General features: G+C 42.0%; 6 protein-coding genes across 12 annotated transcripts in view; 4 read left to right on the top strand and 2 right to left on the bottom strand.

The window, feature by feature from the left end:
* Positions 1 to 148: 148 nt before the first annotated feature.
* LOC108656202 (putative RNA-binding protein 19) lies at positions 149 to 3,356 on the bottom strand. Its single transcript, XM_018108191.3, has 4 exons — positions 3,153 to 3,356; positions 829 to 3,086; positions 649 to 768; positions 149 to 579 (listed from the first exon to the last, which is right to left on the bottom strand). The coding sequence occupies exons 1-4, from the start codon at positions 3,186 to 3,188 to the stop codon at positions 243 to 245; spliced, it is 2,751 nt and encodes a 916-aa protein (XP_017963680.1). The 5' UTR covers positions 3,189 to 3,356; the 3' UTR covers positions 149 to 242.
* A 563-nt stretch (positions 3,357 to 3,919) lies between these two features.
* Positions 3,920 to 6,277, top strand: Agxt (Alanine-glyoxylate aminotransferase). Its single transcript, XM_018108211.3, has 3 exons — positions 3,920 to 4,273; positions 5,095 to 5,957; positions 6,023 to 6,277. Exons 1-3 carry the CDS (start codon positions 4,124 to 4,126, stop codon positions 6,195 to 6,197), a joined length of 1,188 nt encoding a protein of 395 aa, XP_017963700.1. The 5' UTR covers positions 3,920 to 4,123; the 3' UTR covers positions 6,198 to 6,277.
* Positions 6,278 to 6,769: 492 nt separating this feature from the next.
* On the bottom strand, positions 6,770 to 8,392 carry RpL7A (ribosomal protein L7A). The gene is made up of 4 exons (XM_018108220.3): positions 8,232 to 8,392; positions 7,871 to 7,994; positions 7,427 to 7,797; positions 6,770 to 7,210 (listed from the first exon to the last, which is right to left on the bottom strand). The coding sequence occupies exons 1-4, from the start codon at positions 8,244 to 8,246 to the stop codon at positions 6,905 to 6,907; spliced, it is 816 nt and encodes a 271-aa protein (XP_017963709.1). The 5' UTR covers positions 8,247 to 8,392; the 3' UTR covers positions 6,770 to 6,904.
* A 106-nt stretch (positions 8,393 to 8,498) lies between these two features.
* dx (deltex E3 ubiquitin ligase) lies at positions 8,499 to 13,301 on the top strand. 3 transcript variants are annotated; one of them, XM_089263010.1, is made up of 5 exons: positions 8,499 to 8,630; positions 8,811 to 9,424; positions 9,496 to 10,860; positions 11,188 to 11,333; positions 11,395 to 13,301. In XM_089263010.1, the coding sequence occupies exons 2-5, from the start codon at positions 8,984 to 8,986 to the stop codon at positions 11,693 to 11,695; spliced, it is 2,253 nt and encodes a 750-aa protein (XP_089119136.1). In that variant the 5' UTR covers positions 8,499 to 8,630; positions 8,811 to 8,983; the 3' UTR covers positions 11,696 to 13,301. The 3 variants fall into 3 exon arrangements, with proteins under 3 accessions (XP_089119136.1, XP_089119137.1, XP_089119135.1); XM_089263011.1 differs by having other exon boundaries at positions 8,517 to 8,711; positions 11,191 to 11,333; XM_089263009.1 differs by having other exon boundaries at positions 8,517 to 8,711.
* Positions 13,302 to 18,785: 5,484 nt separating this feature from the next.
* LOC149090524 (uncharacterized) lies at positions 18,786 to 19,509 on the top strand. The gene has a single exon (XM_089263022.1). The coding sequence runs from the start codon at positions 18,872 to 18,874 to the stop codon at positions 19,319 to 19,321; it is 450 nt and encodes a 149-aa protein (XP_089119148.1). The 5' UTR covers positions 18,786 to 18,871; the 3' UTR covers positions 19,322 to 19,509.
* Positions 19,510 to 20,787: 1,278 nt separating this feature from the next.
* Positions 20,788 to 24,388, top strand: part of LOC115564686 (smoothelin-like protein 1) — a 51,116-nt gene continuing 47,515 nt past the window's right edge. For 2 of the 5 annotated variants that reach the window (XR_016197344.1, XR_016197343.1), the window contains exon 1: positions 20,789 to 21,383. The gene's annotated coding sequence lies outside the window, so the exon portion shown is untranslated. Of the gene's footprint in view, positions 21,384 to 24,388 lie in introns of all 5 variants that reach the window. The other 3 variants (XM_089263862.1, XM_089263861.1, XM_089263863.1) reach the window with 2 other exon arrangements.

Genomic DNA, 24,388 nt, shown 5'->3' with positions numbered 1-24,388 from the left:
ATTGCCTAGTCATGTATGCCCAGCTGTCATATTCTCGCTTCGTAATCTTCAATTCGAATATACCCAAAGGGTTATTCAGCTTTTTATAGCCATTTTCCGCATTATGTTAGATCTCCTATTGGAGCAATTCAAAGTGTTCAATCAAATCTGTATTGTCGTTCTATATAATTCTATATATTATATACACTTTTAGACATATCTATTGCAATAACATCTATAGAGGACTTCTATGCGTAACTCTCTCATTCTTCGTCTTCGTTGTCGTCCGGCTGCTGCGGCAAGTTGCTGTCCACATCGAAGAAGGCACGGCGGCTGCGCTTGGCCTCGACGGCCGCTTGGCTGCCATCGAATTTGGTTGCAGTACGCTTGCGCAGCTCCTCCACATCCTGCTGATCCTCGTTGCTGGCCCACTCCAGCACCAGACGGCGTCCGTACAAATGGGTGCTAGCGCTGAGTGCATCGAAGGCCCGCTTCGCATCCGCCTTGGTGGTGTAGTCGACAAAGCAGAAGCCACGATGCGAATCCTCGCCGGGCGTCAGCTTCTTGGGTAGTCGCAGCGAGGTCAGCTCGCCAAAGGCTCTGCACAGGTTAAGATTAGGAAACATTAATTTATGGTTCATTTGACGGGCTACTCATTGCGTCACTCACTTGAAGATGTCGCGCACCTCGTGATGGTGCGCCTGGAAGGGTATATTCCGCACTAGAATCTTGGTGCCAGTCTGCTTCTTCTGTGCCACCTGGCGACGGCGTGCTCCATCGTCTTGGGTTCTATTGGAAATGGCATTTGGTTAACGACTTCAGCTTTAGCTTATTTCTGGGATGACTTACTTGAGAACGCGATCGCTGCGCTTTAGCTCCACCAGATTGCCGTCGATCTTGGTCAGCTGCATGTCCTTTAGGGCCTGTGCCGCAACGGCTGCCCGCTTGAACTGGATGAAGCCATAGCCCAGGGAGTTGAGCTGTCTGGGATTCTGTGGATCCTTGCGCTTGGCTATCTCGATGGTGTGTATAGTGCCCAGGTGCTGAAAGTGCTCCCGTATCGTTGGTGCCACAGTCTTGAAGTTAAGATTACGCAAAAATATGGTAGTATCTGGCTCGGGTTCATCATCGGCATCCTCCGCCACGGGATCGGGATCGGGTTTTGGTTTCTGCTCCGCCTCCAACTCCTGTTCCGTCTTCGACTTCGGCTCCGATTCGGGCTTGGGCTCCGTTTTGGGTATGATAGCCTCGCCGTTCAGTGTCTTGGTGAACGTGTCCTCCGGCGCCCATTCCAGATAGAGCGGCACATTCTTGAATTTGCTGTAGGCCAACTTTTTGAATGCCTGTCGCGCCTCCGAGGGATCGCAGAACTCGATGAGTGCGGTGACGCCGCTGGGTGGCAGCACAATGCGTCCGACGGGACCAAATTTACTAAAGATGGGCGCCAGATCAGCCACCTCGGTGGCCGCCGGCAAATTCTTGGCCAGTATCACAGTCTTGGAGCGTTTCTGCGTGGGCTCATCGAAGGCGCTGAGCCGTACGCCCTCCTCCTCGAGAAACTTTTTCATTTCGATAACGATTTGGGTTTCGCCGAGTGCCAGTCGCACGGCTGCGCTGCTGCCGCCCTCGCTGGTGTCCAGGATGCGCTCCTTGCTCATCTTGAACTGCTTGGCCAGGATCTCGGCCACGGCGTTGGCACCGAGGAACAGTGTATTCCAGCCGATGGGCTTCTGTGCGTTCTGCTTCAGCTTAAGCGCTTTCTTTTGCTTGAATGAAAGATTCGGATCGTTGTCTTCAACCGTCTCCTGGGCCTTGTCCAGCTCCTTGCCGGGCAGCAGGTGAAGCAGGCGACCATGAAAGTCGGTGCCATCGAGCTCGTTGAACGCCTTCAACGCATGCTCGGGCATCATGAAGGTAACCGTGCCAAAGCCCTTGATCTGACGCGTCACCTTGTCCACAGGCAGATTGACTTCGACCAGGGGTCCGAATGGCTCGAATAGCTTCTGCAGATCCTCCTCGGTGGTGGTGTAGGCCAAATTGCGAAAGAATATACGACCCGACTCGGATATGTTCTCCTCACGGTTCAGGCTGTCCTGCTGCTGTTGCCACTTGGCGTTGGCATTGGTTATAGGATTGCTGTTGGCGTCCAGAGTTTCACCCGACTTCTTCGCCTTGGTCACCTGATTCTTGTCGGTGAAATCGGAAAAGAACACCTGCTTGCCCAATATAAAGCTTTTGTTCTTCGTCATGCCCCTGGCCATGTCGTGCTCCGTCTTGAAGCCCACGTAACAAAAACCATGCACTTTACTGGGCAGACGCACTGAGTAGGGTTTCAGGGGCTTGAAGAACTTGATTATATCTGAACGCTTGGCCTTATATGGAACATTGTGAATCTTGATGGTGAACAACTGCAGATCGGATTTATCCGATTTGGCTTTTCCTTTCGTTTTACTCTTTGACTCTGTGCTTGATTTGGCTTCCGCTTCGGCTTTGCCTGCCATCAGAGATTTCATGTACTCCATGTCACTAATGGGCTTCTCAGCGAGCTTAACTGGCTGGCTTTCTTCCTCCTCCTCCTCTTGCTCTTCCTCGTCATCATCATCTGATGTCTCCTTCACTTTTTCATTATTGTCTGGCTGGGCGTCCTCAGTCTCCTTGTCGGGCTGAGCCGCAACAATGCCCGCATCGTTGGCCCACAGCGCACGCGTCTTATCGTGAGCCTGCAAAAACTCCTGGAAGGCCGGATCATCTTTGTGCTTGCCCAGAATTTCATCAACTTTGTTTGTCTTCTCTTTCTTCTCGTTGACTTTCTTCGTCACTGGCTGTGCTGCCTTTAACTTCTCCAGATTCTTTTTGCTATCCTTGGCATATTTGCTCCACGATTGGGGCTTCTCCTCGCTGCCAAGCGCAGCACAGGGCTCCACACGAACGCGGCTCGTCTGTATGCAGGTGTTGTTGAAATGTTTGATGGCCGCCTGCGCCTCAGCCTCGCTGCTGTAGCCCACAAAACAGAATTGCCGAAATTTTCCATCGGGCGTGTATTTTAGCTGCAGATCTGTGATTGTTCCTTTGGTGCCGAATATACTGCGTAGCTTATCCTCACTTATCTGTGGGCAGACAGTCAATTTCATGGTTTAACTTTAAGCGCGCACAATTTATAGTTATCCACTTACCTGCTTGGGCAGCTGTTTGACAATAATACGAGACATATTTGTATTTAACTCATTCAACAGGCTAAAACGAAACTATACGAAACTCATTTTGTTTACGGCTGGCACGTGTTGTAAAGCTTGCCAGCTTGTTACAAGATAAATTCTAAGATCTGGCAGCTCGAATGGATTACTGCTGTGTGGCAAGAGCATAAATTGGCGCGATAATTGTTCGACGTTTTTCAGCACTGTAAAATTCAAATGAAAATATATTTGCACAAATTTGCTAAACTGTTAAATGCCAATTAAATAAATGTGAAAGTGTATGGGAAGTGTTTTCAAATGCAATAATCTCAAAAATTGACATCTAAACATATTTCCGGCTATAATTAACATGCAGTTACAGGTTGTTATCAAATATAAGCATATATGTGTGTGTGCTCATATGCATATGTGTGTGTTATATTATGTAGTTTATAAAAACAGGTGAATCCGAGTCTGAGACTCTGCTAGTGTTCACTGTATCGGTTCATGCAGACACCAGCAGCTCAACCTTATTGTATTTCACAATAACCTTTGGATGGCCATTGCTGATATACATATATTGCGTATAATGTACATATATGTATATTCCTGTATATTCAAAGAAGATTCCGAGAGCAATCTTGATAAGAGAAAATGAGAATGTGCTCATCTTGTTTTTGTTTTCCCCCCACTTCAAGTGCGTTCATTAGCGCTATTTGAATAGATAAGCAACGTTGCGCCGCTATAAAACCAGCCGAGTTGCACTCAAAGCGTTTCAGTTAGATCTTTAGATTTTAACGTAAAGCAACTATCAAGAAAAACTAGCAGAGCAATATAATTCTATAGTCAGATTTTCATTTACCGTGATAAGACGCCAAATTTCGAGTTACATAAATACCACAACGAATAGTGGAAAAGTTTCAAAATAAATATATAACACTACCTAGTCATATATTAAAATATTTAGTGAAATGGAGGTGCCGCCGCCACTTGTCCTCAAGCGATCGCTTTTCGTTCCCAGCAAAACTTTGATGGGCCCGGGTCCATCCAATTGCTCACAACGCGTCCTTGAGGCCATGAGCAACCCCGTATTGGGTCATATGCATCCAGAGTGTCTACAGGTTCGTTTACCCAACTTTACTACTAATAGCGCTCACTGTTCACTGATCATTGGGACTTTCTAATTACGGAAATTCTAGCTGAGGTTTATCCTTACTGCTTTAGTGCGCGCCGAAATTCAAATCCGCTAGCACATTGCAAGCAATGTTATAATACTTTTGTAAGAAAAAATCATAAACTGTCTTTGGTAAGAAAGAATCATAAACAGGGAAGGTAACTAAGCTTTTGTGATAAGCAATGTTTACCGTAAATAATAAAAAATAGCTTATAGTGCGCCTTTTTATAATCTAAAAATAGGTATTTATTGAGCGCAATTTCCGATTTTGTTTTGTTTACTGGCATTTAAACAGATAACAGAGTCAAAGTTGCTTCATTTTCAAACAGAGATCAGCACGCGTGCATCTGTTTCCGAATATGTGGCGTCACACTGCCAAGTTAACAGACCACTTTCCATGAAATACCATTACACCTGTCACATTTCAAATTAGCTGTTAGCTGTCTTGTACCACCACTGTTGTTTGGTCAGTGCTTGTACTTTAACAGCGTATGTTAATGTTAATGCTCAGTTCGGTTTTGCTGATATGGGAGAAGTTCACATTTTGAATATTCAGTTAGCAGCCAAACAGTGTATTTAAGCTTATCATGGCAATTTCATCGCAAATCTTTTGATACTCTGTACGCATTCAAAAGTGGGGTATATTACTTTCACATTCAAATGATATATTTAACTGTATTTCCAATTAGAGTACTTACGTTCCCATTAGCCTAGATTCTCAATCGGAATAGCGATTCTCAAGCAATTTTCTTCCGTTCCTCCGCACAGATCATGGACGAAGTGAAGGAGGGCATTAAATACATATTCCAGACACTGAACGACGCCACAATGTGCATCAGTGGAGCGGGCCACAGTGGCATGGAGGCGGCTCTGTGCAACTTGATCGAGGAGAACGACGTAGTGCTGTTGGGCATCTCGGGCATGTGGGGCCACAGGGCGGGCGACATAGCGCGTCGGTATGGCGCCGATGTGCGCTTTGTGGAGGCGAGCTTTGGGCGTGCGCTGACGCTGGAGGAGATTCGGTTTGCCTTCGATACACACAAGCCGCGTGTCTTCTTTGTGGCACAGGGCGATTCCTCGACAGGCATCCTGCAGCGCCACATCAGCGAAATCGGCGATCTGTGCCGGCAATACGATTGCTATCTGGTCGTGGACGTGGTTGCCTCGCTGGGTGGCACCCACTTCCTCATGGACGAGTGGAAGGTGGATGTGGCCTACACGGGCTCACAGAAGACGCTGGGCGGTCCAGCTGGCCTGACGCCCATTTCGTTCAGCAAACGCGCCCTGACCCACATCAAGCAGCGGAAGACCAAGCCAAAGGTCTACTACTTCGATGTGCTGCTCATTGGCCAGTACTGGGGCTGCTATGGCACGCCTCGCATCTACCACCACACCATCTCCTCGACCCTGCTCTACGGCCTGCGCGAGGCGCTGGCTCACTTCTGCGCCATGGGCCTGAAGAACGTGGTGCAACGGCACTTGGAGTGCTCGCAGCGACTGCAGCTGGGCATCGAGGAACTGGGCCTGGAGATGTTTGTGCAGCACGAGCCGGATCGCCTGCCCACGGTCAATGCTGTGAAAGTGCCCTTCGGCATCGACTGGCGGAAGGTGGCGGACTACGCTATGCGCAAGTGGGTGAACACCAAAATCTCAATTTAGACAATTATAATGTGAATATGATCTTCTCCCACGGCAGATACAATCTGGAAATCAGCGGCGGCTTGGGTCCCACAGTGGAGCATGTCTTTCGCATTGGTCTGATGGGCGAGAATGCGACACTGGAAAAGGTAGACATGGTCCTCAGCATCTTGAACGAGGCAATTCAGAGCATCAAGCTGCGAGCCATCAAAACGGAACGTTCCAAAATATGATATTACCCACTAAACTGATTTCACTTTTACTTGATTATTTTTAACAAAATATACTTATATACTTTTTACCTTTTGAATTTTGGCGCTTTCTTAACATTAACAGCTGCTAGACTCAAAAAGGCACTGTCAATGGCAGAAATGGTTTTGTTTGCCGGCAAAAAAATGAAGTATGCAAAAGTTTAATTTTAGCGATGTTTTTGTTTATTTCATCAATCCTAAGCATAAGTAGTATATGTATGTATGTAAATTGCGCCAGGTCGTTCTACAAATTCGTTGGGCTTGTTAATGTTGTCAAGCAAACAGACATCTACAATTTAGCACAAGCCGGCTTCTAGCACAGGTTCTCGACCGTTGTCAACAGCCGCTTAAACTCAAAAAGGCACTGCTAATTGCAATGGCCAACATTTTGCAGCACTCGCAAAAAATTCAGAGCCAACTTATGTTTTTGGCAAATAAAATTGAAATTCTCTAATTGAGCTTATAAATTTATTGAACGCCAAGCATTTAGACTTGGCCCGTTCAAGCGGCACTAGCACAGTTTTATACACATATTGAGAGAGTAAAAAAAATAGTTAAAAATTGTACACTTAAATGTTTATTTGTTGTTGTTTTTCGTATGGATTTGGGATCAACTCTCTACTTGAATCGACGTCCATATGCTATTTAGGCATACAAAATAGTTGCTGCATCTGCGGCGCATCTCTAACTTAACCCTGCTTCTGGGCCAGCTCACGAGCCTTGACACGCTCCAGCTTGGCGATGCGTGCCAAACTCTTGGAGCCCAGAACACCACCGCCCCAGTGGCGACGGATCTCCTCGTGGCGCTCATTGAAGTTGGTCTTAACAGCCTCCAACAGCTTGCCAAAGTTGGCCTTATCGTTATTCTCGACGGTGGTCAGAGCCACAGCGGTGCAGGTCTTGCGGCGCACCAGACGGCCCAGACGTGCCTTGCCCTTGACAATGCAGTAGGGCACGCCCATTTTGCGGCAGAGGGCGGGCAGGAAGAGCACCAGCTAAAAAGAGAAAAACAAACAATTAGTCAATCTCATCAAATAACACGTGCTCAAATGCGGGGGTGTGTTTATACTCTCAAACTCAGCTGTCAATTTACCACAAACAACGTGTTTTTATATTCATAAATAACACGTTTCAGTTGAAGAAATTCATGTTAACATCATAGCATGATCACCATTCAGTTAGAGTGAGAGAGACAGGGAGATGGAGCTTACCTCTAGGGGATCGACATCGTGAGCGATGACAACCAGCTGAGCCTTCTTCTGCTCAATGAGCTTGGTGACAGTGTTGGTGCCGGCCGAGACATAGCTGGGCTTCTTCTTGGGCTCAACTTCCTTGCCCTTGGCCTTGGCTTCAGCCAGTTTCTTCAAGCGCTGCTTCTTGGCCAGCGGCGACTCGGGACGATACTTCTCCAGCAGCTTGAATAGCTTCACGGCTGTGGTCTTGTCCAGGGTTTGGCTGAACTGGTTGATTGGTGGTGGCACCTTCAGACGCTTCTGCAGCACAGCCTTCTGGCGCTGGACGCGAATGTATTTGGGCCAACGCACGAAACGCGACAAATCGCGCTTGGGCTGAACATTTTGGCCTGCAAATTTCAAAATTAAACCATGAATAAGGAACCCTTTGTATATGATTTGTTTGCAATGGCAATCGCTTACCAATGCCAAAGTTCTTGGGACGTTTCTCGAAGAGCTGGTTAACAACTTTCTTGACCACGGGCTTCTTCACAGCCAATGGAGCTGGGGCCACCTTCTTGGTCACTGGCTTCTTCTTTGGCCTGGGCTGAAACGTGAAATTGATTCAGGTTTAATAGGAAGCACAGGCACACACACACACAAACACGAAAGCAGCAGTACTATGCGTATCACATATGCATATTATGTATATTTTGTATGGCACAATAACACAAAACAAAACACAAATAAAAAATTGTAAAAAAATAATAACTGAGATAATTCACGTCGCGCAACATTTGCCAGTGGAAATGTTGATATCATTTGGTTGGGTAGTATTGTTTACCTTCTTAACAACCATTTTCACGCAGTTTTATTTAACGATGCTAACAAAAAAAGCAGATTATTTTGCGGGTCGTTTAAAAGACCAGCTTTACGTCTGCCCGTCAGAAAGGTAAAGGAATTGCGAGAGCGGCGGAAGTTGCTTTCTTGTCAAAGTTGACGTTTGCTAGCGCCAGGGTTGCATGTACACGTAGTTTTCATTTAAAAGCCACCAGATGGCGCATGCAGAGTTGCATGACACAGTGTTTCGATAGTGTATTAATTGAAAGAAAATACTAAATCTTTCGAAATGTCATGCACTACCGTAGAAAATACGTGCACACTGCACAAATTATAATTTATTCTACCTGTTGCATTACCATTTGCGCTTGCGCCCAAATGTTAAAATTAGCATATAAATTAAGTAAAGATCAGTTAGAATTGCGTTTTAGTTAAAGTGTGGTGCAAGTGATACATTTAAATAGAAAATATCAAGCCGCAAAAGGTACTGATTGACATGGTGCTGCGGTGCACTCCACCCCTGCCCATGCAGGGCCACCATTTTTAATTTCTTTGTTTATTTTGTGTTCCATCTTCGTCGCAGTGTCGCAGTGTCAGCAACGATCGCAACCGAATTTGAATGCATAAACAGAAAATTGGGAACGAGCATAAAAGGGAAATCAAGAAAATCAACGCAAATATTATTGATGTTATCAATAAAAATGAAAATAGACAATAATAGTTACAAAATGAAGTGAGTGCAGAAAGTTACACAAAATGGCCAGCAATGGGGCTGGTGGTGGATGTGGAGCTGCTGCAGGCGGCGTTGGTGGCGGAGCCATCAATCACACACATGCCGTTTGCGTCTGGGAATTTGAGTCGCGCGGTGGCAAATGGCTACCCTATTCGCCGGCTGTGTCACAGCACTTGGAGCGTGCGCATGCCAAGAAACTGACGCGTGTTATGCTAAGCGACGCCGATCCCAGCCTGGAGCAATACTATGTGAACGTGCGGACCATGACCCAAGAGTCGGATACCGAATCAGAGGCTGGCGGTCTATTAACAATTGGCGTGCGGCGCATGCTCTATGCGCCCAGCAGCCCGGCGGGCAAGGGCACCAAGTGGGAGTGGTCCGGCGGCGGCAGCGCGGACAACAATTGTGATTGGCGGCCATACAACATGCATGTGCAGTGCATCATTGAGGATGCGTGGGCGCGCGTAAGTTCTTGACCATCAAATATATATAGATTCATCTGATATTTAATAATAATAAAAATGCTTACTTGCAGGGCGAGCAAACCTTGGATCTGTGCAACACGAACATCAGCCTGCCATACACCATCAATTTTTGCAACTTGACGCAAATGCGGCAGCCGAGCGGTCCCTTGCGCAGCATACGGCGCACACAGCAGGCGCCTTATCCGCTGGTCAAGCTGACGCCACAGCAGGCGCAGCAGCTGAAGGCGAACAACAATGGCCATGACTATGTGCAGCAGCAGCAACAACAACAGCAGCAGCAGCAACAACAGCAGCAGCAGCAACAGCAGCAGAGAAACAATAATACGCTGCCCAAAATGGGCGCCATGCTGCCGCCTATGCATCGGCAGCAGCATCCACTGCCCACGCATGGACATCATCACCATCAGCAGCAACACCAGCATCAGCATCAGCAACATCAGCATCAGCAACATCAACACCAACAACACCAGCAGCATCAACACACACAGCATCAGCAGCAACCACGCAAGCCGCACAAGAAACATAGCGAAATATCCACCACAAATCTGCGCCAGATTCTCAACAACCTGAACATCTTCGGTAGCAGCACCAAGCACAGCAGCAGCAATAGCAACAGCAACAGCAGCAGCAACGGCGGCAGCAATCATCTGGCGACAGCAGTCGGCAGCTGCAACTCGAATGTCGCTGGCTCGACGCTGCATTTGATGCAGCATCAGGCACACTTCTCGCACAGCAGCAAGAGCATGCTGACCTCCTCGATGAATAGCCATCATAGCCGATGCTCCGAGGGCTCGCTGCAGTCGCAGCGCAGCAGCCGCCTGGGTTCGCATCGATCGCGTTCGCGCACGCGTGTCTCGGACACCGATACGAATAGCGTCAAATCGCATCGGCGCAGGCCGAGCGTTGACACCGTCTCCACGTATCTCAGTCACGAGAGCAAGGAGAGCCTGCGGAGCCGCAACTTTGCCATATCTGTGAACGATCTGCTCGACTGTTCGCTGGGCAGCGATGAGGTGTTTGTGCCGTCGTTGCCGCCTTCCTCGTTGGGGGAGCGGGCGCCGGTGCCGCCGCCATTGCCCATGCCACATCATCATCATCAGCAGCAGCAGCAACAGCAGCAGCAGCAACAGCAACAACAACAGCAGCAGCAGCAACAGCAGCAGCAACAACAACAACAGCAGCAATCAATCGCTGGTTCGATTGTGGGCGTGGACCCAGCCAGCGATATGATATCGCGCTTTGTCAAGGTTGTCGAGCCGCCGCTGTGGCCAAACGCCCAGCCCTGTCCCATGTGCATGGAGGAGCTGGTGCATTCGGCACAAAATCCTGCCATATCGCTGAGTCGCTGCCAGCATTTGATGCATCTGCAGTGCCTCAATGGCATGATTATAGCGCAGCAGAATGAGCTCAATAAGGTAAGGCTAGAGTAGCTAAATGTTGTGATCGATTCTCGATGATTCTTTTGCCGAGTTGAGAAAGCAAGAAGAAGAAAGAGCTCTAATTCAGATGTACGTGAAAGGCATAGACGTAGACTTCCAATTGGCCTTTACTGAGTAGGTCTCGACAGGTGATCTACAAGAGGGATTAGAGTGGAAGTCCCGTCCGGTATCAGCCCGTAACAAATCATATATATTCCATATTGATTCTATAGAAATACTCGTGCTAACTCGCTCTAATTAATGCCGTTGACTATAATCTCTCACTCTCTCTCTCTCCTACTCTCTTCTATCTCTCTCTCGCAGCAGAACCTGTTCATCGAGTGTCCCGTGTGCGGCATTGTCTACGGCGAAAAGGTGGGCAATCAGCCCATTGGCAGCATGTCCTGGAGCATCATTAGCAAAAGTTTGCCCGGCCACGAGGGCCAGAACACCATACAGATTGTCTACGAGTGAGTTGGCTTAACTACTTCCCCAGTTACCATGGCTATAACTGTTGCTCTTTTGTTGCAGCATTGCTTCGGGCCTGCAAACGGCTGAGCATCCGCATCCGGGACGTGCTTTCTTTGCCGTTGGATTTCCGCGCGTTTGCTATCTGCCCGACTGTCCGCTGGGACGGAAAGTGTTGCGCTTTCTCAAGATCGCGTTCGATCGCCGTCTGCTGTTCTCGATCGGGCGCTCTGTGACCACGGGGCGTGAGGATGTGGTCATTTGGAATAGTGTGGATCACAAGACGCAGTTTAATATGTTTCCAGATCCCACCTATTTGCAGCGCACCATGCAGCAGTTGGTGCATCTGGGCGTTACGGATTGAATCTAACTGCCAACAACTACAACTACAACAACAACTACAAACTGCAACAACAACAAAAGTACTCTCGCTTCCATGTCCTTTAAAAACTAAAAAGCAAACAACAATCTCAATGTGTGTGCAATTTTTTTTTTTCGTTTTTGTTTTAATTTTGAATATTGTGTAATGTTTAAAAAAAAAATGTTTTGTTTTTTGCGTTCGAGCTGCTCGAACCCTAAAAAACAAAAACAACAGCAATTTCCTTTCTATATATATATATATATTTTTTTTTTGTTCTCATTTAATAAGGCGAAACTGTTCTTCCATTCATAGAGTTTAAGTGAAATACGCATACAAATCCATTGTATCTGTAAGGCCATACGCTATTTAACAATTTCACTATTCCAAAACTGTATTGCCACACTAGAAATGTATCCAAGACAGACCTATTAGTATTAGTTAGTATTACATAACATATATATATATATATATATATATATATATATATATATATATATATATATATATATGTATGAATATATATAGCAATAATTAAGCATTAAGTGTTAAGCTGTGCCAAAATTCTCAAATGTTAAAAGTGAGTCGAATGCTTTTTTTTTTCTTCAGCCCAACTTCGAATTTAACACGCATCTCAGTTCAATTTTAGTAAACAGCCATAGCATAGAAGCACTTGAGAGTATTAGATGGCCTAACGCGTACATTATATATATATATTATATATAGGTATAACTATATAAATTGTAATTGTGTATCATTCGAAAGACGTGCTTGTCTGCCCTCCATACAAATCATTCGAATAGTTTCGCTTCATTCATTCGTAATCATTCAATGTAATTATCAATCTATTAATCAATCATTCAACACATTCTAAATGTATTCAAGAGATTCGTTTGCTTTCGTTTAGCTTTACCATAAAATATATATACTTGATTAATTTTGTAATTTTAACAATATTCATTCAATTGAGAATTTCATTTGATTGTAATTGAAACACTTTGATTGTGATCCTTGTAATTGTTTTTAATTAATTAGCATTATACGAAAATCTTTCGAATGATTTTTTTTTTAAGCTTAGTTTTATGGCAAACCAAAATTTGAATTTGTTCTAAATTCAATTCGAATATTGCTTTTGTTCAATGTGATTTTTGATTTGGAATTTTATGTGTTTTTGGCGCAGATTATGAACTATTAGTAACTAATATTTTATATACCAACACACACACACACAGACACACACACACACATTATATATATATTATATAGATTATTTTTTCAATTGTTGCTTTCATATTGATATCATCTCGAAGACATTCTCGACCATACGATACGATACATATATACAGAACCATATATATATATATATATGTATATATACATATATATACACACATATATAAAGACAGCTATTGGGCATGCCCGCTTTACAATATAACTAAGTTGTATTTAGCACTGATTAGTTGTTAGTTAAACCCATTGCGTTAATCGCATTCAGCCTAGCATTTAACCATTAGCCGTTAATTAAACTAAACTAAACACACGCATCGATTATATACACAAATTTATTCCTTATTGCATACCTAGTTTAAATACAAAATAAATAAAACAAAAATATTTTATAAAAAAAAAAAAAATTCTATGAAAATGTTATATACAGATCTATTATTATCTTAATTTATTATCTTTTATGATGTTGAAATCTGATTGCTATATCACATATTATAATATATATTGCTATCTTGGAGATCTGTAGATAGATATGGATCTTCATCAGATCTATAGATCGAATAGTGCTATTCCAAATATCCTGCTCAAGCTAGATATCGAGCCAAATCTTGCAAAATAATGTTGAAATCTGATTGCTATATCACATATTATAATATATATTGCTATCTTGGAGATCTTTAGATAGACTTGGATCTTCATCAGATCTATAGATCGAACAAATATCCTGCTCAAGCTAAATATCGAACCAAACCTTGCAAAATGATGTTAAAATCTGATAGCTATATCTCATATTATAATATATATTGATATCTTGGAGATCTTTATTCAAATATGTGCTTTAAATAGACATGGATTTTCATCAGATCTATAGATCAAACAGTGCTATTCCAAATATCGAAAGACATATTCTTCATCAGATCTATAGATCGAATAGTGCTATTCCAAATATCCTGCTCAAGCTGCAGGTCAGATCCATAGACACATATATATGTACATTTGTCTAGTCCATTGCTGCTGAGCGATCTATATTCAGCTGCGTTTAGTTTCGTGCTATTTTCGTGTCACGCGCTCATCTCCAATTGGAATGCAAAGGCAGACGAAATTTCACACACAAATGGAATTCAAATCAACTGCATTTTAATTGCGCAATTGTTGCTGTTGCTGCTGCCGTTGCTGCTGCTGCTGCTGCTGCTGCTGCTGTTGCTGCCGTTGCTGCTGCTGCTGCTGCTGCTGCTGTTGGTGCAACTGTTGCTGCTGTCAGCGACAAATTTAGCGCATTCAAGGTTTGCGTTTAGCGATTTCGCTGTGAATCACTTAAAATAAATTAAAATCAATTTTTGTGCATTTTTCATGCGTGATATATATATTGTGCAATACTATATATATGTATGTGTGTGTGTGTGTGCGTGTGTTGCTGCTGCTGCTGTCTGGTGGCATCCTTTTATGGCACTTGTGGCAGCAACATTTGCCCCATTCTTCGACATCGATTTCGATTTCGATTTCGACTTGTTGTTGCCTACGCGCTGACATCATCGCAGCACCACGCCCCCGCAGCCCATGCACCGCCTACAATATGGCCTTCGCCATCTGTAAGTTTTAGCCTGCGCAAGGACAGACCTTGGCAGCAGCAGCAGCAGCAGCAGCAACTGTTGCTGCTGTCAGCACTTTCACTCAGCTCCGGCAACAGTTGCTGTTGCTTTGAGCTGCCAGCAACAATTGCTGTGGCGCTAGCTGCAGCTGTTGCTGCGCCTTTCAGCAGTCCTAATGCCGCTTGCAGCAGCAACTGTTGCTGCTGCTGTTGGTCTTGCTGCTGCTGCTGCTGTTCTCCTTGTGCCCATTGCATGTTGTTCAAAATGTTTTCCTAGAATTTTGCAGCATTTCATTCGATTTCATTTGATTGACACTGAATGTTGACGTTGACATTCACACACACACACACACACACACACACATGCACACACACGCACACGCACATTGGCTGCAATTCAGAGACTCATCCACTGGTTTTGTGCATATCCAGTCATGTGGTTTTGGCCAAAAGTGCACAACCCACTGACCATGTGGCTCCACTTGCAGCATTTGCGCTTCGTTTTATTTGTTTTTGTTGTTGCTTTTTATTTCGGCTTTGTTTATTTCAATTTTTTGTTCGGGCTTTTGCTTTCGTATACCCTGAACCCATTGTTAAGAGGTTTCTGGGGTATTCTGTGTTCGCTGGAAATGTATGTATGAAGCGGGCGTGGCGGAGGCGGGGGCGGGCACAGCAACAATCTTGTTGGCATATCTGTCCATCTGCCTCTCTCTCTCTCTCTCTCTCTCTTTCTTTTTCTCATTCTTTTTTCCCTCTCTCTTTCTCATGCTCTTTCTCTTTCTATTTCTCTCTCTCTCTCTTTCTCTTTCTCTTTCTCTTTCTGTTTCTCTTTCTCTTTTTCTTTCTCTTTCTCATTCTCTTTCTCTTTCTCCTTATGTCTATCTCTCTCTGTCACTCTCACTTTAAATGTGTTTGATTTGGTCTGTCTGCCTCTCTCCCATTTAGACTCCGTCTCTCTCTCTCTCTCTCTCTCTCTCAATCTCTCTCTCCCACTCTAGTACTCATTGTCTCTCTCTCTTTCTTCATCTTTCTATTTCTCTCTCTGCTTGGTCTATCTATTTCTCTCTTTTTTCATATTTCACTCTTTTTTCAACTCTCTCTATCTCTTTCTCTTATATCTTCCTTTCTGTTTCTCTCTCTCGCGCACTCTCTCTTTCTCTCCCTTATTCCCTGGTCTCTCTCACTCTGCCAATATATCTTCCGCTCGATAGAGATATATATTAGAGATATCCATCTCTCTCTTCCTCTCTCTTTCTCTTTTTCACTCTCTCACTCTTTATTTTTCTCTTTCGCTATCTCTTTATCCTTCTCTTTCTCTCCCTCTACATTTATTTTTCTCTCAATATCTCCCTCCCATTATCTTTCTCTATCTTACTTTCTCTCTATATATCTTACTCTCTCCCTCTCTTTCTCTCTCTCTTTTCTTTCATTCAACCATTATCTTTCTATCTCTATTTCTCTCCCTTTCTGTCTCTCTCTCTCTTTCTCTCTCCCTCTCTCTCATCCTCTTTCACTAACCATCTCTCTATTCCTTCCCCTCCCACACTCATTATCCCTATCTCTCTCTCTTCCCATTATTCCCCTCTCTCTCTCTCTCTGTTCCTCGCTCTCTCCCACAATTCGTTAGCTTGCAGAGTTCTGGGTATCAGCTAGTCGAGCACTCTTAAATCGATCACTTTTACTTGTTTATTCGACGATCAATTTTGTACCTTCCGATTTTTGGCGTTGCCTCGGGCTGCGCTTTGCATTCCGATAAGGCAACGCAGCCGACAAGGGCGCAAAAACCACAGAGACAGAAGCAGCTAAGGCTGAACCAGAAGCAGAAGCAGCAGCAGCAATTGCCCTTTCGAAACATCTCGCTGGAACAATATGAAGTGGATTCAGTTCTCTGAGGTAAGCCACCTTGTTTATATGCTAAGCCTTCTTATCCCTTAAGATGCACAACTAGGTTGAGCTGCCATTAAAGGTAGCATTGCTCTTAGAACTCAAATCTGCTCAGGTGGATCCATTTAATATGATTCTTCAGTTCTATAGAGTTTCTAGTAAAGATTCTATGAAAACTCATTTGAAAAATGAATTAAAATAAAAATAAAATGATAAAACGAGCTATAGCTAGATCACATAGACATACTTATAGACATACATATTTATGCAAAAGTCAAGATTTAATTTTTTATTTTTTATTTTTAAGTATATTTAAGCTCTGCCCATTAGGACAATGATTAAATTTGATGAAGTTTCTATATGAAATGTCTATTCGATATATGTTATATGATATGACGAAACTCTTGATAATGGGGGTGATTCCTGTTGAATTAAGATGTTAAGAATTAGTTAATAATATTCGTATATAATCAATATTCAGATTTTCAAATCAACTAGGAACAAGTATGAAAGCTCTAATCGAGTACGACTAGAGGAAGTAATATTTGAATAATTTGCACACACACACATATATATATATATATATATATATATATATATAATTTTATTTACCAAAGCAAAGGTCTCTAGTATTTGCAAATCTTTTGGGATGGGAGCAAATTTGAGGGGGGATGGAGAGTTGGAAAATAAACAAGCAAGAAGGCTCTAGTCGAAACTGCTTGACTGGGAGATACCTTGAAGCCTCCCAGCTGATATTCAGGTCTGATAGACAGGGCTATATCGACTATGCTCGTTCGTTGCCCTGATCAAGAATATATATACTTTTTGGGGTCTGATCAAGAATATATATATTTTGTGGGGACTGCGTTGATTCCTTCTGCCTTTTACATACATTTCACAAAACCATTATACCCTGATTTCCCCTTTTTTAATGGGTTCCGGGTATACAAAAAATCGTAGTTCTCTAAAATATACATGAGTATATAATTAAAATTTAAAGACTCTAGCTCTCAAGAAGTAGGAGATATAATTATATAGCTGATTTTCGATCCGATTCTTAATCGATAACAAAATAAGTAAGAACGTTGCAGGCGAGCGTTACCGACTGCGGAATGCTCATTCACAGCCCATAAGCAATTGAGTATCCAAGTTTAGCTCTAATGAAGAATAATGAAGAAAATGCAGTTTTTCTCGTTTCTGGAAAATACATTTTCCAATTTGCCACGCCCCCAGTGGGCGGATGGGAAAAATTTGAACACTTTATCAATCAGATATTATATATATCAGAGATGTTTTCCACATTTCACATTTCTAGCATCACTAGCGCCGAAATAAACTGCGTTCATACGAGCAGACGGACGGACGGACAGCAAGTCGGACATTGCACAAAACCCATATACTCATTTCACTTTCGTGAATGGGAATTAATAACGGAAGCACTCTGGAAACCAACTTGATCTGGTAATATCCGAGACGAACAGGCAGACAAAGCTAAATCGACTCAGTTCGTCCTACTAATCAAGAATATAAGTACTTTATGGGGTCTGCCACGCCTTCTTCTGCCTCTTACATGCATTTAACTAAAGAAATTCGATTCGATTTGATTTGATTTTAAGCAAACATTACGTACTTATTTCCCACTCTGAGAGAGCTTGGGGGCTGAGGTGGGTGTCAGATTCATTTGCGACGCCTGAGCTTGTATGACATAGCTGTCTGCTGTGAATAGGAGTCGAGCAATTTAGAGATAAATACGTCTATATGATCTAGCTGTCTGTCAATGGGATATCTGAACCAAGCCCAAGCCATCAAATGTTGATTTCGAGGAATGCCAATAAACAAACAAAGCCCGAGGCGCATGGAGGAGCTCAATCAAGAGTTGACCAATCGTTGCTATGGAAGTCAGTAGAGAGCTCTCGGATTTCGCTGGCAAGTAAATCAGAAAGATTATACGTCATATGTAAGGCAAATAGATTGTTCCAATAGGTTTATATTAGGTTCCCAGGCAGTAATAGTTCGATACGAACTAATTTCCAATTGAAATGTAAGATTTAAAATTAATAAATAGAGCAGTAAAACACCTAAATTTGAGAGGGAGAGAGAGAGAGAGAAAGAGAGAGAGAGAGAGAGAGAGAGAGAGATATATGTATGACTCCTGCAAGCGCTTGATGATAATCGATTCAATTCATGTCGATTGCTGAGTAATGAAGATGTGAGAACGGAAATAGGAGGAGACAGGCAACGCTTCAGTGTTGGAAAGTGTCAAAAATTTGCAGGGTAATCGCAGCTCCGTTGTCTGTTTATGTCCGCCTATCTAGTGGGCTTTGATTTGCGCCAACTTTGGCTGTCACTCGATGCAGAATTGTGGCCGTGTGTCAAACAGCATTGAGAGCGGAAAATTTAGCAAAGTCATAACGAAAAAAAAAAAAAAAAAAACAACTGAATTTTCCCAATTTTATTATCATTTATCTCAGATAAACCTGAGAATGCAGAAGGCACACAAGGCGATTTGGGAGCGCGACTACATCAAATCGATACTGCTGGCCCGTGATTCGTTCAAAATGAAGAAAACCCTGCCGCCCATACAGGAGGATGACAGCGAGCTAATGCCAGACGAGCAATCTGAGGAGCAGAGCTTCGGCGTCAGTCTGTCCCAGCAGTTGCAGAAGCTGGCGGTGATGGATGAGCCCGACGTGATGCCAATGTCGGGAGTGGAGTCGCCGCTGAACACGATGGATACCAGCCAGTGCCAGGAATGGTCATCGTCCGTCCAGGGCAATGGCAAGCGCATCTGCACCGAGAACGGCGTTTGGGGTGCCTACGGCGGCGGCACGGACATCGACTACTCGCCCACATCGAGCTCCGATGATCAGCAATCGGACTCCGAGCTTGTGCCGGTGCGTCGTCGTCGCCATCGCAGCTCCAATAGCATTTAGAAACAGCCCGTCCATCATAGCCAATGCGTGCTCCATTCACAAACTATAATAAATATCATTTGAAGGTGAAGCAACGAAGAGGAAGGCGAACAAGATGAAGAGAAGCGAAGAACTGGACAAAGGCAGATTAAATCTAGGCTAATCCTGATATATGATGCGCTTCCTAAGAAACTTAGCTCAACTCTAGATGTGAATGGATAATATATATATATCTATACTTATATCTTTATATACATACATATATACACAATTATAACTGAAGCTAGTTAGTCACAAAATAAACAAAAAAATATATTTAAATGCATTTACTATTGGGCGCAGTACGAATTAGAGCAGAGAATCTGGCCTTAGACTGTATCGAGCTAAGTTTTCAATTTTTCCATTCGGTTCTTGATGTTATATAGACCAATGCAACGAAGAAATGAACGATCGAGAGGGCTTCGAAGCTGGGAATCAGCAGATCCTTAAAGAAAGCTTTAAGCTGACGAATTGGAGATTCTCGAGTAGATATTTAAGTAACTTTTGGATAGTAGGTGAAGAGATATGATATGGGCCACCCCAAGGAACAGGTTCTTAACACGATTTACTCTCTGTTTCATTGCTGATCCATCATAAAGCTCTATGTAACTCTATATTGAATGTCATTATGATGTTGAAGCTGAAGATTAAATGAGAGTTTATACAGTCTTATGCGGTATAAGAGGCGTATCTTTGGTTATACTCACTCGTTGAGCTCTCACGGCATTAAGTGCTTGTTATCTGAAGTGACCTGAGAATTATTATTATCAGAGATCAAATAGCACAGATAAAAGTTAGACTCTAAGCAGGGTTGGGGGCGCTTAAGATAATATGTGCCGGTTAGGTAGTGCAAATACCAGGTAAAGAGTAAACGAAATGAGTACTACGTGCTCCATAAAGTGCGCAATAGATGGCGCATTTATGAATATGAAACTGCAACAGTGTCCAGGGATCCTCAAGCTCCTCAATTTCAATATAGTTTTATGGAATTTTCCTGAAATCAGACGAAAAGTCCTTGTGCAACTGCCTAAAATGCAGTGAAGTTCAATTGCAGTTAAATCGAAGGTTATGTCTGAGCTGTGATGTGGTATTGTTGTTGTCTTCTTCTTATTCCTTGTGCGCGCACGCACACACGCACACACACGCACACACACGCACACACACGCAGCGCAGTCAGCGACATTTGCGACGAGGCGAACCACATCCGGACTGGGATTGGGGAGCTGAACGCTGCCCACAGCTCATCAGCCTTCGCAGCTGCTGCTGGCGGCGCTGCCGCTACTAGTGCTGCTAGTGCTGCTGCTGCTGCTGCTGCTGCTGCTGTTGGCGCCTATCTCTCTGCTTGGCTCTGTCGAGCCTAAATGCAGTAACAATTGCACCTAGCACAATCAGTTAAGAGCCTCCGCTCGTGCCAAACGGTTGTGCGCATCTTTAATACGCAGTTTACAGTTTAAAAGTAACAACAGCAACAACAACAACAACAATAACAAAAGCGAACTTTAAGCAGTCAAATTTTGCTTGGCGGACATTTTGTTTTCGTCAAGTTTCTTTGCGTGCGTTCTTCTTAAACACACACGTACACTGACACATACATAAGTATACATATGTGTGTGTGTTTTCTTCAATTTCGCGTGTGCCGGCAACAATAGAGAAACAGCAATTGCAACAACAACAACAAATAACAGTTATTTGCTGCAACCGCAAGTCAATCAAATAGTTTTTGTGCCTTTTTTCCGTCTCGCGCCCCGCGCTCATCCTCTCTAACCGTTCTCTCCCATCGTCTGTTTCGCTCGCTCGCCCAGTTGATCGCGCTCGCGTAATTCAACCCCCTTTCCGTGTATTGTAGAACTAACAAATACAACTACAGTATTTACTTAGAGCTTTGCTCTAAACTCGTGAGTGTTTGTTTTTTGTTTTTGTTCATTTTTGTTTTGTTTTTTGCTTTTATATTAATTGTTGTTGTTGTTTGTCTTCAACTTGTGTTAGTCTCCAGTTACAAAAGCCACGACGTCTCGACTACTCTGATAAGCAGCAGCAGCAGCAGGTGAGCATGCATATATGTACATACGCACACATGCGCAGAGCATAGCATCCACATGCACACATACACACACTCGCTTGGGCAAATTAAGTTCCACAATGTTCTAAGCGTTTTGCGGTTTTCCTGTTGGCTCCCAGGCGCCATCTAGCGGCAAAGCAATCAATCAATCAAGCATTTACGCATATCAGTTTACACGCAGCTTAACTCTGTTGCTATGCCTGTCTCTTTTGCACTTGTTAGACCTGTGGGCGTTTGCATAAATCAAAATTTGAACAGCAAAGAACGAAATTAGAGTATATCATAAAATTTATATGTAAATCCAAATTGAATTTCAATACAATTTAAGCACTTTGCCATATTGTTGCTTATTTTTACGATCCATGGCCATAAGCGTGGCTAATTCTCGGATTCAATAATTTATGATCGTCCATATTGCCATATCGTTTGTCATTTATCGTTTATCGTTAATCGCTCGCCAGACAGGGCATTGGCCACACGCCTTCCTACGCGATTCTCACTCAGACGAACAATCAATTCTATTGATACGTCAAATGGAAATCATCATTGACAAATTAAGCAACATATGTAATTCGTTGAGTTATTGGACGCGAGCGATGGGTTCATTAATAAATTTCAAATTTATCTGAATTTGTTGTAATTATGCAGATGGTTTCGCGTTATTTACGATCCATGTCATTTAGGCCATACAACTAACTGATTTATTTAGCTTGTTGGGTTGGCAATGGGTCCCAAGCTGCACAATCTAGGGAAGCATCTCTTTTATTCTGACTTATTTTGATGATAATGCATGTCCGGGATATGCGAAAATCCTAGAGAATATATACATATGTACATATGACAAATGCATAACGGAGAAGTAGGGAAAACTCGTTGAATGAAGATGAGGTTGGGAATGGTCATGAAAATCAAAGAATTGTAAAGACATATGAAAGGCAATATAAAATATAAACTATAAAATATAAAATATCAAATATATTATATACAATATAAAATATATAATATAAAACATAAAATATAAACTTTAAAATATAAAATATGAAATAGAAAATATAAAATATGAAATATAAAATATGAATCATAAAATACAAAATATAAAATATCAAATATAAAATATAAAGTTTACAATATAAAATATAAAACATAAAATATGAAATATAAAATATCAAATATAAAATATAAAATATAAAATATAAAATATAAAATATAAAATATAAAATATAAAATATAAAATATCAAATATCAAATATAAAATATCAAATATAAAATATGAAATATGAAATATAAAATATCAAATATAAAATATAAAATATAAAATAAATATAAATATAAATATAAAATATAAAATATAAAATATAAATATAAATATAAAATATGAAATATAAAATATAAAATATCAAATATCAAATATAAAATATCAAATATAAAATATGAAATATGAAATATAAAATATAAAATATCAAATATAAATATCAAATATAAAACATTAAATTATAAAATAAAAAATATAAACTATAAACTATAAAATATAAAATATAAAATATAAGATATAAAATATAAAATATAAAATATAAATTATAAAATAAAAAATATAAAATATAAAATATAAGATATAAAATATAAAACATAAAATATAGAATATAAAATAAAACAAATATTAAATATTAAATATAAAATATAAAATATAAAATATGAAATGTAAAATATAAAATGTAAAATATAAAACATAAATATAAAATATGAATTATAACATATAAAATATAAAATATAAAGTTTTTCATATAAAATATGAAAGATAAAAGATCTAAAACATAAATATATATGTATATGTATATTTCCCATTATCTTATATCTCATATATCTCTTCCTTTATCTCTTATCTCGAATTTTCTTTGGCTTTCAAAACGATTTTCAATTCGAAGCAAATGTTTTCCTCTGCATTTTCCACATAATTTTCATGCACTTGACTCAATTGTCCAGCTGCGGCTGACCCCAACTCTTGGCCAACTGTTCGATTGACTGACTGATTGATTGATGGTTTGATTGATTGAGAGACGTCAGCCTATTTGCCCAATTGCGGTTTTGAACTTGTTTGGCTTACGGCCGCTTGGATGGTCAACAGCCGCACCTACTCCCCGGCACCCGCTACCTCTCGCGCGCTCTCTCTCTCTGGCCACGCCCACCTAGAACACTTTTGGCCAGTTGGTGCGCTGAGAACGTGCTTTGGATATCAAATTGACGTTTGACCGAACATCGTGTTGATCTTAACCAAAATTGTGAAACCAAATGTGACGCGCTGGCGGTCGCCGCAGCAACAATTGAAAAAAAAAAAAAAACACAGCAACAACAATTACAACAATCGAGAACAACAACAACAACGCGTTGTCATTTGCCATGTTTCATTTTTAACCATTTACGGGGGAAATGTCACAACTTGTTTTGGGACTTGGGGACTTGGACTTGGTGGGGATCTGGTTCGCCTCGTCGCCAAGCTGGAGTGCAATAAAAATAAAAACAAACAAACACACACACACACACACACACGCATATATACATATATAAATCATGATAAATTGAAAATAATTTTAATGAATCTATGTACGTACGATTGAAGCTAAAGTATCTAGACTTGAGAAACCGCAGCGAATGAATCAAAATGAAAAATGCATTCGCATTTGTAGGCGCAACAAGTTACAGTGGCCACAAGCAGCGATTGATGGACTAGCAGATACCCTATAGAGGCAGTTTTGTCCCTTTTATTAGCTATACAAGTGTTAAAGTCTCTGAGCTATGAATTTGTAGTTGATGCAAATGAAGATGGCTATAAGATGGCAATTGATGGACTAGCAGATACCCTATAGAGGCAGTGTTTTCCTTTTTATTAGCTATACAAGTGTTGAAGTCTATGAGCTATGAATTTGTAGTTGATACAAATGAAGATGGCTATGAGGTAGCAATTGACGGACTAGCTGATACCCTATATACATTTG

The sequence above is a fragment of the Drosophila navojoa genome, chromosome X (assembly GCF_054131105.1).
Source record: "Drosophila navojoa isolate 15081-1374.11 chromosome X, UAZ_NAV_1.0, whole genome shotgun sequence".
Taxonomy (NCBI): domain Eukaryota; kingdom Metazoa; phylum Arthropoda; class Insecta; order Diptera; family Drosophilidae; genus Drosophila; species Drosophila navojoa.
The sequence above is the reverse complement of the archived record's forward strand: the minus strand, read 5'-3'. Positions and strand labels throughout refer to the sequence as shown.

What these genes read in the sequence shown, in the direction of transcription:
- LOC108656202 (XM_018108191.3), bottom strand. Translation starts at nt 3,188, where the DNA reads ATGTCTCGTATTATTGTCAAACAGCTGCCCAAGCAG. An exon ending in TCAAACAGCTGCCCAAGCAG is followed by an intron (nt 3,087 to 3,152) that starts GTAAGTGGATAA and finishes GTCTGCCCACAG; the next exon opens with ATAAGTGAGGATAAGCTACG. An exon ending in GAGGTGCGCGACATCTTCAA is followed by an intron (nt 580 to 648) that starts GTGAGTGACGCA and finishes TAACCTGTGCAG; the next exon opens with AGCCTTTGGCGAGCTGACCT.
- Agxt (XM_018108211.3), top strand. Translation starts at nt 4,124, where the DNA reads ATGGAGGTGCCGCCGCCACTTGTCCTCAAGCGATCGCTTTTCGTTCCC. An exon ending in TGCATCCAGAGTGTCTACAG is followed by an intron (nt 4,274 to 5,094) that starts GTTCGTTTACCC and finishes TCCTCCGCACAG; the next exon opens with ATCATGGACGAAGTGAAGGA. An exon ending in GCGGACTACGCTATGCGCAA is followed by an intron (nt 5,958 to 6,022) that starts GTGGGTGAACAC and finishes CTCCCACGGCAG; the next exon opens with ATACAATCTGGAAATCAGCG.
- RpL7A (XM_018108220.3), bottom strand. An exon ending in TCCCAAGAACTTTGGCATTG is followed by an intron (nt 7,798 to 7,870) that starts GTAAGCGATTGC and finishes TGAAATTTGCAG; the next exon opens with GCCAAAATGTTCAGCCCAAG. An exon ending in ACGATGTCGATCCCCTAGAG is followed by an intron (nt 7,211 to 7,426) that starts GTAAGCTCCATC and finishes TTCTCTTTTTAG; the next exon opens with CTGGTGCTCTTCCTGCCCGC.
- dx (XM_089263010.1), top strand. Translation starts at nt 8,984, where the DNA reads ATGGCCAGCAATGGGGCTGGTGGTGGATGTGGAGCTGCTGCAGGCGGC. An exon ending in AGCAGAATGAGCTCAATAAG is followed by an intron (nt 10,861 to 11,187) that starts GTAAGGCTAGAG and finishes TCTCTCTCGCAG; the next exon opens with CAGAACCTGTTCATCGAGTG. An exon ending in ACCATACAGATTGTCTACGA is followed by an intron (nt 11,334 to 11,394) that starts GTGAGTTGGCTT and finishes CTTTTGTTGCAG; the next exon opens with CATTGCTTCGGGCCTGCAAA.
- LOC149090524 (XM_089263022.1), top strand. Translation starts at nt 18,872, where the DNA reads ATGCAGAAGGCACACAAGGCGATTTGGGAGCGCGACTACATCAAATCG.